General features: G+C 44.1%; 1 protein-coding gene and 1 long non-coding RNA gene across 2 annotated transcripts in view; one reads left to right on the top strand and one right to left on the bottom strand.

Annotated features, from left to right (window-relative positions):
* Positions 1 to 526: 526 nt before the first annotated feature.
* Positions 527 to 2,393, bottom strand: CAVIN3 (caveolae associated protein 3). The gene is made up of 2 exons (XM_050756413.1): positions 1,680 to 2,393; positions 527 to 1,151 (listed from the first exon to the last, which is right to left on the bottom strand). The coding sequence occupies exons 1-2, from the start codon at positions 2,061 to 2,063 to the stop codon at positions 744 to 746; spliced, it is 792 nt and encodes a 263-aa protein (XP_050612370.1). The 5' UTR covers positions 2,064 to 2,393; the 3' UTR covers positions 527 to 743.
* Positions 1,147 to 16,790, top strand: part of LOC126935301 (uncharacterized) — a 57,498-nt gene continuing 41,854 nt past the window's right edge. Inside the window, exons 1-3 of the long non-coding RNA XR_007719208.1 lie at positions 1,147 to 1,284; positions 5,541 to 5,647; positions 5,853 to 5,995. This is a non-coding gene — a long non-coding RNA (uncharacterized LOC126935301). The remainder of the gene's footprint in view (positions 1,285 to 5,540; positions 5,648 to 5,852; positions 5,996 to 16,790) is intronic.

Genomic DNA, 16,790 nt, shown 5'->3' with positions numbered 1-16,790 from the left:
AGTAGGGCCTGCCACATAGTAGGTGTTCAGTAAATGGCTATTGAATGAAATGGAATTTAAAAGGTAGAAGATACTTGCTACTTTTGAAGTACTTTTCAACTGCAGCTCAAGACAGGGGTATGGGGTGTATGCAGCTGGTAGGGGAGGCCTAGGCATGAATGTCAGCCGAAAAGTACCCAGAGTAAAAAAAGGGCCAAGAAAGGAATACTGGAAAACCCAAGTTTTAGGAGGTGCTAAAGGAAGAAAAGACTAAGAGGAAAACCATTAGTTGACACTTAGTAAGCAACTACAGAAAGGACTGTACTCGATGCTTTAAAAAAAAAATTGCAACTGTGTGTTCCCATGAGGAAAGTTTAAAGAGCAAGTGGTCAGAAGGATATTTCTATATGTCACTAGAGTCTAGAACCCAGGACTCCGTGGAAACTGGAGAAATCGTACAATGATTCCAGGTTCCAACATTTGTCTTATTCCTTGTAACTGCCTTCCCACATCCAACTGCTTCCCCATCCCTTCTCACGGAGTCTGGTTCGGGTGAAATTACTTTTATTGATGGTGAGGGCAAGCAGGTGTGAGTGGCTGCACCTCTTTCAGAGGACACAGGACTGGGCTTAAGGAAGGGAGGGCCAGAGCGCCCGCCTTGGTGGATGCAGGATTCGCTCCTTATTAGGGCGTGAGTGCTACATTCTGAAAGGATTTATTTTAGGACAAGGCACAAGCACAGGGGAGACAGGCAACACCAGCCCTCAGGCTGCACTCTCTATTTGGAGTGGAACTTCTTTGGCAGCCCCAGGTCTCCTGGGATCTTCCTCGGTGTCCTGCGGAGGCTCTGGCTCCAGCACCAGCATGGGCTCCAGCTCAGGCTGGGCTTCCAGCTGGGCTTCAGCGCTCCGGCCAGGCCCAAGGCGAGGCGGCTTGACCGGGGTGGGCGGTGGCGCTGCAGGGCCTTTCCGGCCCGAAAGGGCCCTTCGGAGGCTCTGTACCTTCTGCAATCCGGTGCGCCGCAGCCGCTGGGCCCTGGACTCCACCGGCTCCTCGTCCGAGCTCTCTCCAACTTCGGCCTCCAGCTGCTCTGGGCCCAGCTCGGACTGGTCCTCCGGACCCAAGGGCTCTGGTGCCTTCTGGAAAGCGCTGGCTGGGACTTCACCCTCCTCCTGCATATGACGGACACAGCACTGATCCTGGCAGCTCCTTACCCCCAGCAACCCGAAACTCACGCCTTAATTACACAAGGGAAACCTTTTAACTCTGCAGCCAGAGTCTGGGGGTAAAGGCAGGCGTGGGAAGGTAAGGGGAGGGAAAGCTGCGTGCGAACTGCAAAACTTTGTAAAGTAGGTGAGGCCTGGTGAGGGGCGAGAGGAGGATGGTGCCCACAGTCACGGAATGCCCTTTCAACCACCGTTATTTTAGGGATTGACTGGGACTTAGACCAAATTCTGCGGACGTGGCCTGAGCTAGAGCTGGGCGGGCTTGGATTGGCCAGGCGGGGCTCAGGCGTGAGAGGGAGGGATGGGGCTGGGTCTTGGGAAATGGGTGCGGCTCTGCGAGTCTGTTCCACAGCAACAGACGGCGAGAGGGGTCAGGAATGTGGGTGTGGTAGGTGGATGGAAGCGGGGAGCCCCCAGCTGGTGGCCCAAAGGCCGGCAAAGGCCCCGGACTGGGGACCATTTGAGGTCACTGACCTTGAAGAGCAGAACGTGGAGCTTCCCGCGCGCCACCAGCAGCCCATGGTTGGCCTCCAGCCGCTGCACCTGGGCTGCGCGGCGCACCGCGCGCTCTTGGGCGGCGTTGGCGTGCGAGCTTACGCGCTCCGCCTTGGCCAGCAGCTGCGCCAAGGTGTTGCTGGTGGTGTCGTGGCTGCGACTCAAAGCGCCCAGGCCGCTCTGGATGCGGCGCACGGACCCTGCCAGGCCTCCCTGCCTTCGAGCCAGGCCTCCCTGCCGCTCCCGCAGCGTCTCCAGCATGGAGGCCAGCTTCTCCAGCAGGGTCACCACCGTCACGGCGTGCACGGGACCCCCAGCCGGCGCCTCGGGCACAGGCCCCGGCTCCAACGCACTCTCCCTCATGATCCCTGACCGCTCAGCTCCGTCTGCCTGAAACCGCTGGCTGCACTACAGTCTGGGGCTGCCTTTCCCTGGCTCCTCCCCAGCTCCAGCTGTGACTCAGGCAGGCGGAGTTGGCCTTCTGGGGCAGCGGGAGGGCGCAAGGGCGTGGGGATGTCGGCAGCGGGGTCTCTTGAAAGCTTTTCGCCTTCCGCTGCCCCGCCCCGGGGTACTGGGAAGCATGTTGGCCCCAAATCGGCCCCCTGCAAACCCTCTCACTGTGAGTTTGAGTTACCCTCCTCCGCTCCAGTTCCCTGGTGTGCCTGTTTCTGGTCTCTCCACTGCAAAGGGCGAGTTACGGAAATTTTTATTTCATGCATAGTTTCTAGTGGGCGCAGAAACTATGTTGGCACGGCAAGAGGGGCCTCAGTCGCCGTCCACTTTCGGCCTCCCACACCGCTGAAGATTGTATTTTCGTGGCTCCCAGGCTGACACAGGCGACAGGGAGGCCCTGGAACATTCTGCTTACAGATCGCGAACTGTCAAGGCCCGAGGCCCCGCTTTGTGACTGGACAGGCTGCTCATTGTGGGCTGGCGGGCGGGGCATCCTCTGGTGTTTCCCTAATAGTCATCACCAGGGTTTAGCCGCAGGCTTCGTTTCCTGCTTCTCTATTTCGTCCTCTTGGGTAGAATTATCCTGTTTCTTTTCTCTAGCCCTCTGCCCTCTCCTTCTTTAAATCTCAGCCGCCCCTCGCTCCAGCACCCAAGCTTGGGGGATAAGCAGGACACCTCCTCACCTCTTCTTTTAAAACCCTTAAAAGGGTTAGAGTGAGCACTGGTCTTTGCTTTGATAGAAGTTACTTGGGCTCCTGCCTGACTTTCTTTTTTTTTTTTTGGTTTGTTTCTTGTGTTCTGTGGAATGCGGAGAGTAAAGATAAATTGCTGCTACAGCCGGGCGCGGTGGCTCAAGCCTGTAATCCCAGCACTTTGGGAGGCTGAGACGGGCGGATCACGAGGTCAGGCGATCGAGACCATCCTGGCTAACATGGTGAAGCCCCGTCTCTACTAAAAAAAAAAACTAGCCGGGCGAGGTGGCGGGCGCCTGCAGTCCCAGCTACTCGGGAGGCTGAGGCAGGAGAATGGCGTGAACCCGGGAGGCGGAGCTTGCAGTGAGCTGAGATCCGGCCACTGCACTCCAGCCTGGGCGACAGAGCGAGACTCCATCTCAAAAAAAAAAAAAAAAAAAAAAAAAAAAAAAAAAAAAAAAAATTGCTGCTACAGAGAGGGAGAGGGTGGGCGTGGAGGATCCAGTTAATGATGTGGATTGTGAATTTCTAATGTCAGCAGTTCGAAAAATCCCATGCCTTAGCCGGACGCCGTGGCTCACGCCTGTAATTCCAGCATTTTGGGAGGGCGAGGGGTGAGGATCACGTGAGGCAAGGAGTTCGAGACCAGCCTAGGCAACATGGCAAAACCCCGTCTCTACTAAAAATACAGAAATTAGCAGGGCGTTGTGACACATGCCTGTAATCCCAGCTACTCAGGAGGGCTGAGGCAGGAGAATCGTTTGAACCTGGGAGGCAGAGGTTGCAGTGAGCCGAGATCGCTCCACTGCTCTACAGCCTGGAGAACAGAGCAAGACTCCATCTCAAAAAAAAAGGAAAAAAAGAAAGAAAAAAGAAAAGAAAATCCCATGCCTTGTTTGTAGCAATACTTGGCAAACCGTCTCACAAATGCAAGTAATCCATTAATCCTAATGATCTCTCTCCCTCTTCCTCTTCTCACTGAACCTGTGAGGGCCACTTGATAACAACTGTGGAAGAAACTTGTGTCACTCTGGAAATAGTTACATGGGCCTAAAGTGCCACAGACAGTGGGCAGCTAACGCCAGAAATCTGGTGATGCTAAGTTGATGGCTGGCTTCTACCAGGCCGTAAGCCTAAGTGCCCCCCCACCCCCGCCCGGCTTAATACAAGAGAAAATAAACTCTCTTGGGAATCTGATGGGAATCAACAATCACCATCTCTTCCAGTGAAACTACATTTACCCAGAGAGATCCATCAGGGATGTACCAGTTAAAATGCTTTCAGACTGAGGGAACAAAAACTCATTTCAAACAGTACTTAGTAACAGGAAACTCAATTCAAATATAACTGAAAAAGACCATTGGTAGAGTGGTGATTAAGTGTGAGTCATTCACAGCTCCAAATCTGGTTCTCTGCAGTTCTCTCAACTGCTCAACTATGAGCCCCATCCCGCACCTCTCACACTCCCCTATGTCCCCCACACACCCCCTACCCCTGTGTATGTGCCCACATACACACAGGTGTCAGCTTCATTCCAGGCCTCACAACTCTGCACAAGATCTAAAAGAAAAAGGGGACTATCTTAAATATTAGGACATTTATTTTCCAGAAGCCTCCCAGAATTTTTACACTTGCCTTCCATTGGGTTACATGGCTTTTCCAAATCCATATTCTATGGCTACAAAAATGACATGCATTGATAGGTTTAGATGTATGTTCCCTAACCAATCTCTGACAAGAAATCTAATAATTGCCTTTTGACAAGTTAGATCAATTCTGAAGTAGAGTAGATTCAGCTTTTCCAGGAGTATTAGGGTGGTATGGAAGGAAAAGTGGGTATCTGTACAAAAATCTGGGTACTACTAGGAATGGATATTAAATTACAGGAAGCCTATGAAAGAATCACCAGCCTTGATGAGTGGGGCTAAGGAAGTTCAGTGCATTTGGAAGTAAGAAGTACTTGGATAGATACTTGGATAGATTTGGATAGTTTTTGTTTGTTTGTTTGTTTGTTTGTTTGTTTTGAGACCAAGTCTCGCTCTGCCGCCCAGGCTGGAGTGCAAAGGTGCGATCTTGGATCACTGCAACCTCCACCTCCCGGGTTCAAGCAATTCCCCTGCCTCAGCCTCCTGAGTAGCTGGGATTACAGGCACGTGTGACCAGGCCCAACTAATTTTTGTATTTTTAGTAGAGACGGGATTTCACCATGTTGGTCAGGCTCATCTTGAATTCCTGACCCCGTGATCCACCCATCTCGGCCTCCCAAAGTGCTGGGATTACAGGTGTAAGCCACCACACCCAGCGTAGATAGATATTTTTTTAAAACCTGGTAACGAAGTGGCATTGTTGTCTGGAGTAAATACCCGAGATTTGTTGTCTCACAGCTATGGAAAAGTAGGACATGGACACACAAAGAGTGAGGTTCAGCGCAGAAGTTGAACAGACAAAAGAAAAAGAAGAGCTCTCTGCAGCAGAGATGGGTCCCAGAGAAATGGGTTACTGGTTCCGCAGTGGAATGCAAGGGATTTTATAGGTGACTTTAAGGAGGCAGTGTGTCATTTATATAGGGCACAAAAGATTGGTTGGACCAGGTGTGCCATTTGCATAGAGCACGAAAAACTGGTTAGGGCTAGGTATGCCATTTGTATAGGGCACAAAAAGATGACCATCCCCACCCTAATCTTTTATTTTGCAGATGGGTTCTCTACCTGGCCAGTACCATGTTGCCTGTTTCTTTTCTGTACATGTGGTGACAAAGAAAAGGGAAGATGAGCCTCCATGTTGAACATACCTGGCCCCCAGGTAACCCTTTTCTATTGATACAGGTGCCGGCATTCACTCCTGCAAGCTTCCAACTTGCTTATCTATGTTTGCAGCTTGATTTTTCAGGCTGTTCTTTGTTAGAAAATAAATGATTTGGGGGCTGTTTTTTGTTAAAAGGGAAATTCTGCTGAGGACTCTTTTACCCTCACTATCTGCCTAAATAATTTTTTTCCATCTCCTGTAGCACTAACTCCCTCTCTGGGTATATGGAACAAGGACGACCTTAAACTTAACAATAGAACCAATGATGGTTCTACCGGTCTCCCCAAAGCCCCAAGTTTAAAAGCCATATGAACTGGCTGATAGTGGAAAATGGAAGCCCATGAGGTAAGTAAAAATAACTTGGGGCCAGCTAGAAGAATGCCTGAGTCAATAAAGCAGAGATTGATAGAAATTGTAGTAGAGTGACCTTGATTATAGAGTATCAAAGGAAGAGCTGTATTACAGTTTCCAAAAAGGGTAAGAAAAGAAGAAAACAAAGATGTAGAATGATGCCCTCTGTTCAAAAATAAATTTAGGAACCTTAAAATTTTAAAGGGTTTATTTGAGCTAAGAACAATTCATAAATTAGGCAGCACTCGAGGCCAAAAGAAGTTTAGAGAGCTCAGCTGGAGCAGTGTGGGCAGTGAGCTTTTATAGGCTGAACATGGAAGTAAGACAAAGAAAATATATTTGATTCATTAATACGGAAATTCCTTAGTTAGAGGTTAGCTGGTGGTTTCTGATTGGTAAGGTCCCTAGTTTTCTTTTACTTTTTACATTGGGCTTTGGTTTGCTTATGTAGGAATCAAATGTGGTGGAGCCATCTCAGCCTGAGGGCCTCCCAATTGAAAATCGTTTTAACACCTCTAAGGCAGTTGTCTTAAAAATTTCTATTCTCAGCCAGGTGCAGTGGCTCTCACCTGTCATCCCAGCACTTTGGGAGGCCAGGGCGGGCAGATCACCTGAGGTCAGGAGTTTGAGACCAGCCTGACCAACATGGAGAAACCCCGTCTCTACTAAAAATACAAAATTAGCCAGAGATGGTGGCACATGCCTGCAATCCCAGCTACTCGGGAGGCTGAGGTGGGAGAATTGCTTGAACCTGGGAGGTAGAGGTTGTGGTGAGCCAAGATTTCACCATTGCACTCCAACCTGGGCAAAAGAGTGAAATGCTGCCTCAAAAAAAAAAAAAAAAAATTCTATTCTGTAAACTAGAGGTATGGCTGGTGGCATCTACTCTCTCATACCCCATGGTATGGACATGAAAAGCAGAAGCTTATTGTCACAGGTTGCTTGTGTCCCCAAAAAGATATATTTAAGTCCTAACCCCTGGTGCCTATGAATATGACCTTACTTCGAAATAGAGTCTTGCAAATATAATTAAGATGAGGCCATAATGAAGTAGAATAGGCCCTTAATCCAATACGACTGGTGTCCTTATAAGAGAGGGAAGAGATATACAGGGAGAACACCATGTGACGACAGAGGCAGAGATGAGAGTTATGCTGCCACAAACCAAGGAATGTCCCAGAAACCAAAAGAGGCAAGGGAGGATCCTTCCCTAGGAGCTTCAGAAGGAACATGTGCCTGCCAACACCTTGATTTCAGGCTTCTGCCCTCCAAAACCATGATAGAATAAGTTTCTGGGGTTTTTGGTGGTGGTGGTGGTGGTGGTGGTGGTGTTTGAGACAGAGTCTCACTCTTGTCACCCAGACTGCAGTGCAATGGCATGATCTCGGCTCACTGCAACCTCCACCTCCCGAGTTTGAGTGATTCTCCTGCCTCAGCCTCCTGAAGAGCTGGGACTACAGGTGCTCACTACCACACCCAGCTAGTTTTTGTATTTGTAGTAAAGACGAGATGGGGTTTCACCATGTTGACCAGGCTGATCTCAAACTCCTGACCTCCAGTGATCCACCTGCCTCAGCCTCCCAAAATGCTAGGATTACAGGTATAAGCCACCGCACCTGGCAAATTTCTGTTGTTTTAAGCCACCTAGTTTGTGACTTTTTTTGTTTTGGTAGCTCTGGAAAACTAATAACAACTTTGATTAATCAACATCAGTATTACAGTATCTCATTACCCAGGATGCCCCTGCAAATGACTTCTCCAATTATGTGAAAGTATTAGATTCTCTGTAGGAAATGTTAATAAAACCTGAACACTCCCAGTAGAACATAGACAATTAAACCAGTAGTTGGCCAGATATCTTGCAACAATTAGTGGAATACTATGGCAGTTGAGCTAACAACTGCTTTAAAAAACTAAAAGGTATTACCCATACTGCTTGTCAAGGGTTCCATTTATATACTGGCCCACCCCGTCCCCAGAGCACAGCATACTATGACGAAGAGTTGGCTGTACTAAGGAGAAAAAAATCCACTACACCTTTCATTAGACCTGGGGCTGCCTGAAATATATCTACCTAACAAACATCTGCTTAAGGGTGGCCCTCTGTCTTACCTATTCAAGAACAACTTGGTGCTCCTTTTACTTTAAGGAAATCTCTGAAAAAGACAGATCAGATTGTAGTGTCTTAGATGGTATCATTCTGCATCTTTGTTTTCGTTCTTCTTTCAGTTGCCTGGTGCCCCACTATATGAAGTTGCCAAGATCCCCTAAAAACAAAAGTGACAAAGGCACTACCGTTCTTAACATCATACCCAAGAGGATGAGTCTGTGCCACTGGGTTCAGAGAGCATCCACCAGAAATCCAGCACACAGGGATTACCTAGAATAGTAGTGCTTAAACTCACTCACGACAGGTAGTGAAACACGTGTAACACCTCCTGCTGCAACAAAGAAGAGGGAGGTGTTACAGTCAGCAAATGCTTCACCTTGGAATTTTCACACACTCTGTATCTTGGGTCATCCAAAAGGCTGCATACTTTCAATAGGATTGAGAGGAGCCTCGGTGACTAACACTGGCAAGAAGCCACAGTATGGTCAATTCTAGCCTTTGGGTCCTATGATTCAGAAAGAAAAATGAGACCATGGAGTCTCTGTGATTTCTACCTCTTCCACCAAGATGATTCGTCAAGGAGGGAGGGGGGCAGATCCTATAAGGGAAAATATAGCATAAGTATTTAGGATGTTTGACTAAGGAATGCTTTTAGCAGCTGAGAATTACACTGCTTTTGAAAAACAATTGCTGGCTGATTACTGGAGGGGAGTAACAGTGCTAGTGAAGAGACTCAACAGAGGTCGGTGAGTGGTTTTGTGAGTTGGAACCCTTTGTCTCACATAGCAATGTAACTTAACAGTCTTTGATTATTAAATAGAAAAATCAAAATCTAAGAAAGGATGAGAGATATCTATGTGAGCTCATTATAAAAGACACATCCCTGACCAGGACCCTCACTTTCATTTGCCCGGAAAAACTGATGCATCCTCTGGGCACTAACCTTTAAATCAAAAGTAACAATGTGAGGCACAGATAGAACCACTCATTTAACAGGCAGTGGGCCTCAGTAGACAGGCACCACCTTCCACCCTTTGTCATAGACATCCTGTCTACGGAAGAGGTAAGGTTATTCCACACAATGAGGGAGCTCTGTGTCACTGGCAGTTACAATAGCTATAAGTTTGAGGCATCAGGAAGTGAATTTGTACTGACTCCAGAAATTAAAATATCCAAATGGATGGAAGATCTTGGAATGGTATATTATGACCAGTAGGCTTAGGGATGCCTTTTATAGCAAGAATCAGGCACATTATTCACTCAAATGACTATTTTTGTATCTCATATTTTAGTGTGTTGAATAGTGTCTTAGTCCATTTTCCGTTGCTATAAACTGAATACCATGGGCTGGGTAATTTATGAAGAACAGAGATTTATTTAGCTCATGGTTCTGGAGGCTGGGAAGTCTGACAGCTTGGTGCTGGCATCTGGTGAAAGCCTTTTTGCTTCATCATAGCATGGTGAAGGCATCATATGGCGAGAGGACAGGAGTGTGCATGTCAGCTCAGGCCTCTTCTTCTTATAAAGCCACCAGTCCTATTTTGGGAACCCCACCGTGTTGACTTTATCTAATCCTAAGTACCTCCCAAAGGCCCCACTTCCAATCAACATATGAATTTGGAGATTAAGTTTCCACCACATGAAATTTGGTGGACACATTTAAACAATAGCAAATAGTGTCCCCCCAAAAGATATGTCTAAGCCCTAACCCCTAGTACCTGTGAATATGACCTTTGCAGATATAACTATATCTTTGCAGATATAATTAAGTTAAGGATCTTGAGATGAGAGCATTCTAAATCAAATGCCTGGTGTACTTATAAGTAGAGGAGAAGCCACAGAGACACAAAAAAGATAATACTATGAAAATGAAGGAAGAGATTGGAGGGCAGCCACAAGCCAAGGAGTACCAGGGATCAGAAACTAAGAGAGAGGCATAGAGTGGATTCTCCCTCAGAACCTTCCAGAGTGAGTGGCTCTACCATACTGATATTGTACTTCTGCCTTCTTGGGCTTTGACAAAATACACTTCTGTTGTTTTAAACCATTTAATTTGTGGTAACTTGTTATGGCAGACCTAGAAAACTAGAACATATATAGACATCTACCAAAAAGATTAGGGATAGAAAAAACAATTTAAAAGCAAGTAAATCCATCAATATGTCATGGATGTTTGTTTTGGCCAAGGCACACTGGGTGCATCAGAGCACTAGACACCTGAGATGAGAACTAGGTTGGCTGAAGTTCACATTTTGAATATGTAATTACTGCTGGAGCCAATTGTCAGGGTGTAGGAGTTTGGGCTCCTTCAGCAAAAATGCCCTGGGACATTCCAAGACGCAAAAAAGAAAAAAAAAAAAAAAAAAAAAAAAAAAAAAGTCTGGAACTACTAAATAGACTCTATTGAATCTCTTTCTGTAATCTGAGGAATTCAATGGGCTCTGCCAGCAGGGAAGCCTTGCCTGGGTTTGAGTTTGCTTTCTTAGGCAAATCACTGAGAAGCCACCATCAAAGGACTGCAGCCCTCCACCTTGAGCTAATATGGTATTTCTCAACTAAAGCCTCTAATCCAGGAATATATTTTACCACCCATATGATAAAGGACAGGGCAGATCGTTGGGGGATGATGTGCCCTACCTCTCACCTGGATTGAGAGAGATAGAATAAACCACTGAGGAGGGGCTTGGTCATAATTCCATGGTCAGTAATTCCAGATGGGTAGTCACTTGCAGACTATTGTATATAACTAGAGCCCTGCAATTACTTTTATCTTAGCACAGACATCCCCCTTTGTATTTGGTGCTGAGTCCAAGGAAAAAGAAGTCATTTTTAGCCATCCAGTATCTACCACAACTGGGAAATAATTTAATTTTTATAAGATTTAGGCACTATATTAGTTAAATGGTATTTACTATGAGATTTTGTTTGAAGAATAACTATCATTTGTTTACTGTCTAAAGAATAGATAGTTGCTAATCAATTCAACAAAGGAAGGGAAAGAAGTGAGTCTGCCCTAGGCAAAGAACAGCATTTTCTCTTCCACCCCATGCCACTTTAGGGCAATTGACATGGTTTAGCACTATCGCACAACACAATTTACCCTACCGAATATTTCTCATCTTCTTTGGATTCAGTGGATTTTAGAAGCAGGACAGAAAACTGCTCAGAACCAGACCATATGTACAACAATCCATTTACTAAGCCAGCCAGGGAGGGCAGTAGAGAAGAAAGAATTAAAATGTTTTAATAGGTCTAAAAGCTTACTCACTTAATCGAAAGGTGAGAATGATTCCTGAGACTAGTAGACTTGTTCTTAAGAATGGTACTTCAACTTTTTGGCATTGAGACCCCCATCTGGTTAAGTGTGATCATATCACAATAATCCATTGAGTCGCCCAGAGATAGTATACTGTGCAAAATCAATATACTGCCTGCTATTCAACTTGCCTGTCAGTAGGAACTGCAGCTTAATCACGACTCCTTTTTATTGTGTGGATTTGGATGAAGGAAATATTAATTGTCATAGGTAGGATTAGGGTTTAAGATACTCTTTTTGTCACCAAGTGGCATTTAAGTCACATAATGAATGGGCTAAAGAGCAGTAAGCAAGGCATTCCTGCCTGTAAAGAATGCAGAAGACTGCTGTAGTGCCTGGACCTGGCAAAAGAGACTAGAAGGGAAGAATTGACCTTGGAGTCAGGTCTCCAACCACGTAGATCAGTCAGAGATTGATTTGGTTGGGAAGCTAATGTAGGAGGAGGAGTGCTGTAAGTAGCTGAAACCATGTAATTGATGTGGGCTAAAGATGATTTAGACAACGAAGAAAGAGAAGGAAGAAAGGAAGGAAGGGAGGGAGGTGAGCAAGGAGAGGAAGGAGAGACAGAAAAGAGAAGAAAAAGAAAAGAAAGAAAGAAAATTACTCATATATACTTCCACACGAAAACTTATAAAATATATTGAGGCGACCATATACTTATACAGCTCCATCTATAATGGGAAAATTTAGGAGACAGAAAATCATGGTGTTTGGATTGTACTGTACTTTCAAAGGCTGAAACGTGAATCCTCAAAGGAAAAATAGAAATTACTCTTGAACTTGTTGGGATTTGAAGTTTCCTCAGGAAATCAGATTAGAGGACTACCTGGTGAAGCCTGGAGGACCTATCAAAAAAAAAGGAAGCTTGGATCTTTGCAAGGTTAGAAGAACAAATGGGATCCAGTAAAAAGACTGGTCATATTCAGTGGCTAAGAGCATTGGAGAAGGCCTGTGGAATCTCAGCAGGTCAGGTCCATGACTCATGAGTAGACACCTGTGTTTCTACTGCCTGGTGCCATAATCATAAACAATGTGAGCAGGGGTAAATAAGATCCTAGTTCAGTACTATTCACTATAAATATAATGTATGTAAGTTAAAATTTTCCAGTAGCCATATTAAAAAAAATTTTTAATGAAATTAACTTTTAAAAAATATTTTATTTAACTCAATATATCCATCATATTGCCATTTTAATATGTAATCATATTTTTAAGTATTAATTACACATTTTACATTCTTTTAGGTCTCTGAAATCTGATGTATATTTTATATTTATAGAACATCTCAATTTGCATATTCAATGTTCATTAGAAATGATGGCTCTCTGTTTAGACTTTGATAAAAGAAAAACTTCAGCCAAATTAAGTTTAAAGGAGTTTAATTGAGCAATGAATGATTTGCAAATTAGGCAGGTGCCAGAATCACAGCAGATTCACAGAGACTCTAGGGGTGCCTCGTGGTCAGAAAAAAACTTATACACAAAAAGGGTAAAGTGACATACAGGAATCAGAAGTGAGGTACAGAACCAGTGAGATTGGTTACAGCTCGACATTTGCCTTATTTTAATGCCATTTGAATATTCAGTAGTCTATGAGTGGTTGAAGTATGGCCCCTGCGATTAGCCAACACTCAGCTACTGTTACAGGTGCACACCACTAAGTTAGGTTTTCAATTTTATCTGACTATTAAGCTAGGTTACAGTTCATCTACAAAGACTCAAATATAGAAGTACAGAGTCCTTCTCAGGCCATATTTAGTTTGCTTAACAACTTCATAAAATGAAAAAGTAGATTTACATACCCAAGTTGTTCCAATATACTTAAAAGTTTCCAATAACTGAATCAAGTATACGTTTTTAAATTTAAATTTAAACTAATTAAAATTGAATTATGTGGGATATGGGATGAGAGAGAAAATCAAGAGTTAATCTCTGCAGGAATCTGGGCCTAAGGTTCCCTTATTTGACTGATGTTTGTATTTTCTTATTTTGGTAAAAATTGACTCCCGTGTAGATAGTAGAGTGACAGAGGAGGCGCCCAATCCCACATAGATATAAAAGGTGGAAGCCGGCACGGTGTCTCATGCCTATAATCCCAGTACTTCGGGAAGCCAAGGAAGGTGGATCACCTAAGGTCAGGAGTTCAAGACCAGCCTGGTCAACATGGTGAAACCCTGTCTCTACAAAAACACAAAAGTTAACTGGTCATGATAGCAAGTGCCTGTAATCCCAGCTCCTCAGGAGGCTGAGGTGGGAAAATCACCTGAACCCAGGAGACAGAGGTTGCAGTGAGCAGAGATCATACCATTGCACTCCAGCCTGGGCAACAAAGCAAGACACCATCTCAAAAAAAAAAAAAAATAGAAAAGAAAACAAAAAAAAGAAAAGGTGGAATTAATGTCCCAAGCCTCTAAATTTCTTTAGAAAAAAGAGATAGTGCTCCATCAAACTGAGCACATTGCTGCCTCAGGCAGCTGGGCACTGAGAAAGTGCTCTCTGGTCTAGAGTCCACCAACTCACATCACAGAGCTTGAACCAGTTGCTAATCAGTTCTTGAAGGTGGGGGAGGAGATAAAACGTGACCCTGCAGTCACTCCCCTCACCATCCAGCCTAGCTTTCTGGACCTCTAGATCCTTTCACCCTCCTCTGTGCCACCTATTTGCTGATTCCACCTTTTTATATATGCAGTCGATCCTCATTATTCATGGATTCAGTATTTGCAAATTTGCCTACTTACAAAAATGTATTTGTAACCCCAAAATCAACACTCAGGAGTTTTTGTGGTCATTTGCAGACATACACAAAGGGGACAAAAATATGAGTGGCTCAACAGGGAACATTCCCAAATGACGTCCAGTAAGGCAACAAACCCTTCTTGTTTCAGCACTGGTACGGTAAATATTAATACATTTTTTTTTCACGATCTATGTAGTGCTATGTTTTCAATTTTTGTGCTTTTTGTTGGTAATTTCACTGTTTACAGTGGCCCCCAAGAGTAGTGTTGAAGTACTGTCTGTTGCGCCTGAGCACAGGCTGTGGTGTCTTAACAGAGAAAATACATGGGTTAGGTAGGCTTTGTGCAGACATGAGCTATGATGCTGTCAGCTCGGAGTTCAATGTTAAAAACCCAATAATATATATTAAATAAGGTGTTTTTAAACAGAAACACACATAAAACAAGGTTATGTATTGATTGGTTGATGAAACTGTTGTGACTATGGCTTACAGGAACCTAACTCCGCATTTTCCCCAAAAGAAATGGTTCAGTGGTCACTAATTTGGTGTTCTCAGCAATTTTATAGATTATAACTACATCAGATAATGAAAATTGACTCTTTATATATAATTCTATATATAGAGAGAAAATTTTATATATATACACTAAAATTTTATATATATATAGAATTACATACATATGTATATAATTTTAGTATAATTTTCTGTTTTTTCGACTTATAACCCAAGTATTACCTAGGTCTCCCTTTGTTCCCTAGAAATCTAAGTTTGGACCCTACCAATTCTATTGCCTTTGAAAATCTAAAGTTCTCCAGGACAGGTAGAAGCTGCTCTACTTCTCCAGGAGAACAGCCAAGAGTGAGCCAAGATCACGCCACTGCACTCTAGCCTGGGTGACAAAGCAGGACCCTGTCAATAAATAAATAAATAAATAATCCTGGAGATATTTGCTAATTCCTGAACTCTATTTAAAAAATCTACTGCCTTCCACCTCCTTCTCACGCTGGCCCTGGAGGGTAGCTGCTCTAGTGATTTCTAACAGAATTGATTTTTGTTAGGCAATTGTAAGCCTTTCACGAGTATTAATTAAATTAATCCTCACAATGACCATCTGAGATAGGCAATATTACTATCCCACTTCACAGTGAGGAAATGGGGAAACAAAGAGATTAGATTACTTGCCAAGATCACACTACTGATAAATAGCAGGGCTGGAATCCAACCCTGGCATCTGCTCCTTAGGCAAACAAACCATGTTACCAAAAATATCACAGCAGCTAGAGAAGCAATCTGAATCCAGTGAATTTGGAATTGTTGAAAAAAAAACATTCACTACCACATAACTATTTGCATATAGCTTCACATACTCTTTGAATTTATTTCTTTCACTTGCTACCCAGTGAAGGAATCAGGAGGATCAGAAAGGAAGAGGAACGTGCACAAAGACCATAACTCTAAGTGGCAGCATCAGGGTTTGAGCCTGGTCCAAATTAAACTTCATCTCCATTTCCCATAGGAAGAAATGGAGGACAGGAGGGGCCAAACAAGTTACAGTTTCATCCCTCCAGAGGGCCAATAGAGTATTTTGCACGAAGTTGAAGCTAAACATGTATTATGTCCTATCTCTGGACTGAATGACTAGATGCTACTCGGCTCCTCAACTAGAAGAAGCCTGGGACCTTGACCACACTAATGCTCATGACAGGGGATTTGCAGGTGACTAGAGGTACCAGATTTAACAAATAAAAATATAGGGTGTCCAGTTAAATTTTAGTGTAAGATAAGCAACGAATACCTTTTCTAGTATTAGTGTGTCCCATGCAATATACTAGAAATGCTATTCATTATTCATGTTAAATTTAATTTTAATGGGGCATCCTGTATTTTACGTGTCAATCCAACCCATGACCTCAGCAGACACTGTAGAAAAACAAAAGGAGAATTAAGGAGATAAGTGAAACAGAAGGTGAGCTGAAAAGAGGCACTGTGTGAATTTGAGGGTCCAGTAGGAGCTGACTTGTAGGTACTTGGTCTGTTTTGATGCCCACAACAACCTTGGGGAAGGGGCAGAATAGCAGAGGGGTAAGCTTTCTGCCCCTCCAGGTTCTGTAGGATACCAGGGCTTCTATCGGCACCCCTATGTTCAAATCCTGGCTGTACCCTCCCTGGTTGTATACACTCTGGATAATTCACTTAATTTAAACCTTGCTGCTTTTATAAAACGGATAAACAAAAAGTTAATAGTGACATTCATCACACTGATGTCCCTCAATGAATTATCAATATGTTTTTCTTTCCCATCTATATTCTTTCTTTATTGAACTCTATTATTTTTGATCCTGGTTTAGAGTAAGCATTATGCCCTTACAAGAGTGAAATGAAATTTTTAAAAATAATTTTTTAATGTTTTCTGAGTGCTGAGTGTTTTCAACGATCATGCATGACTGGCAGCAAAGAGGAACTAGGATGGTTTCGATAAGGAGCAACAAGTCCTGAGCACACGCAGAGAACTGGCTGTGAATCCTGTTTCTGCCACTCACCATTTACTTGTTGGGTAACCTTAGCCACTTCATTTATCCTCTCTGATCTTCAGGCCTACCTCATTTCCTCCCCAAAGAGATGGTGGG

This window comes from Macaca thibetana, chromosome 14 (assembly GCF_024542745.1).
Source record: "Macaca thibetana thibetana isolate TM-01 chromosome 14, ASM2454274v1, whole genome shotgun sequence".
NCBI classification, from domain to species: Eukaryota; Metazoa; Chordata; class Mammalia; order Primates; family Cercopithecidae; genus Macaca; species Macaca thibetana.
This window is presented reverse-complemented; position numbering and strand designations above follow the sequence as displayed.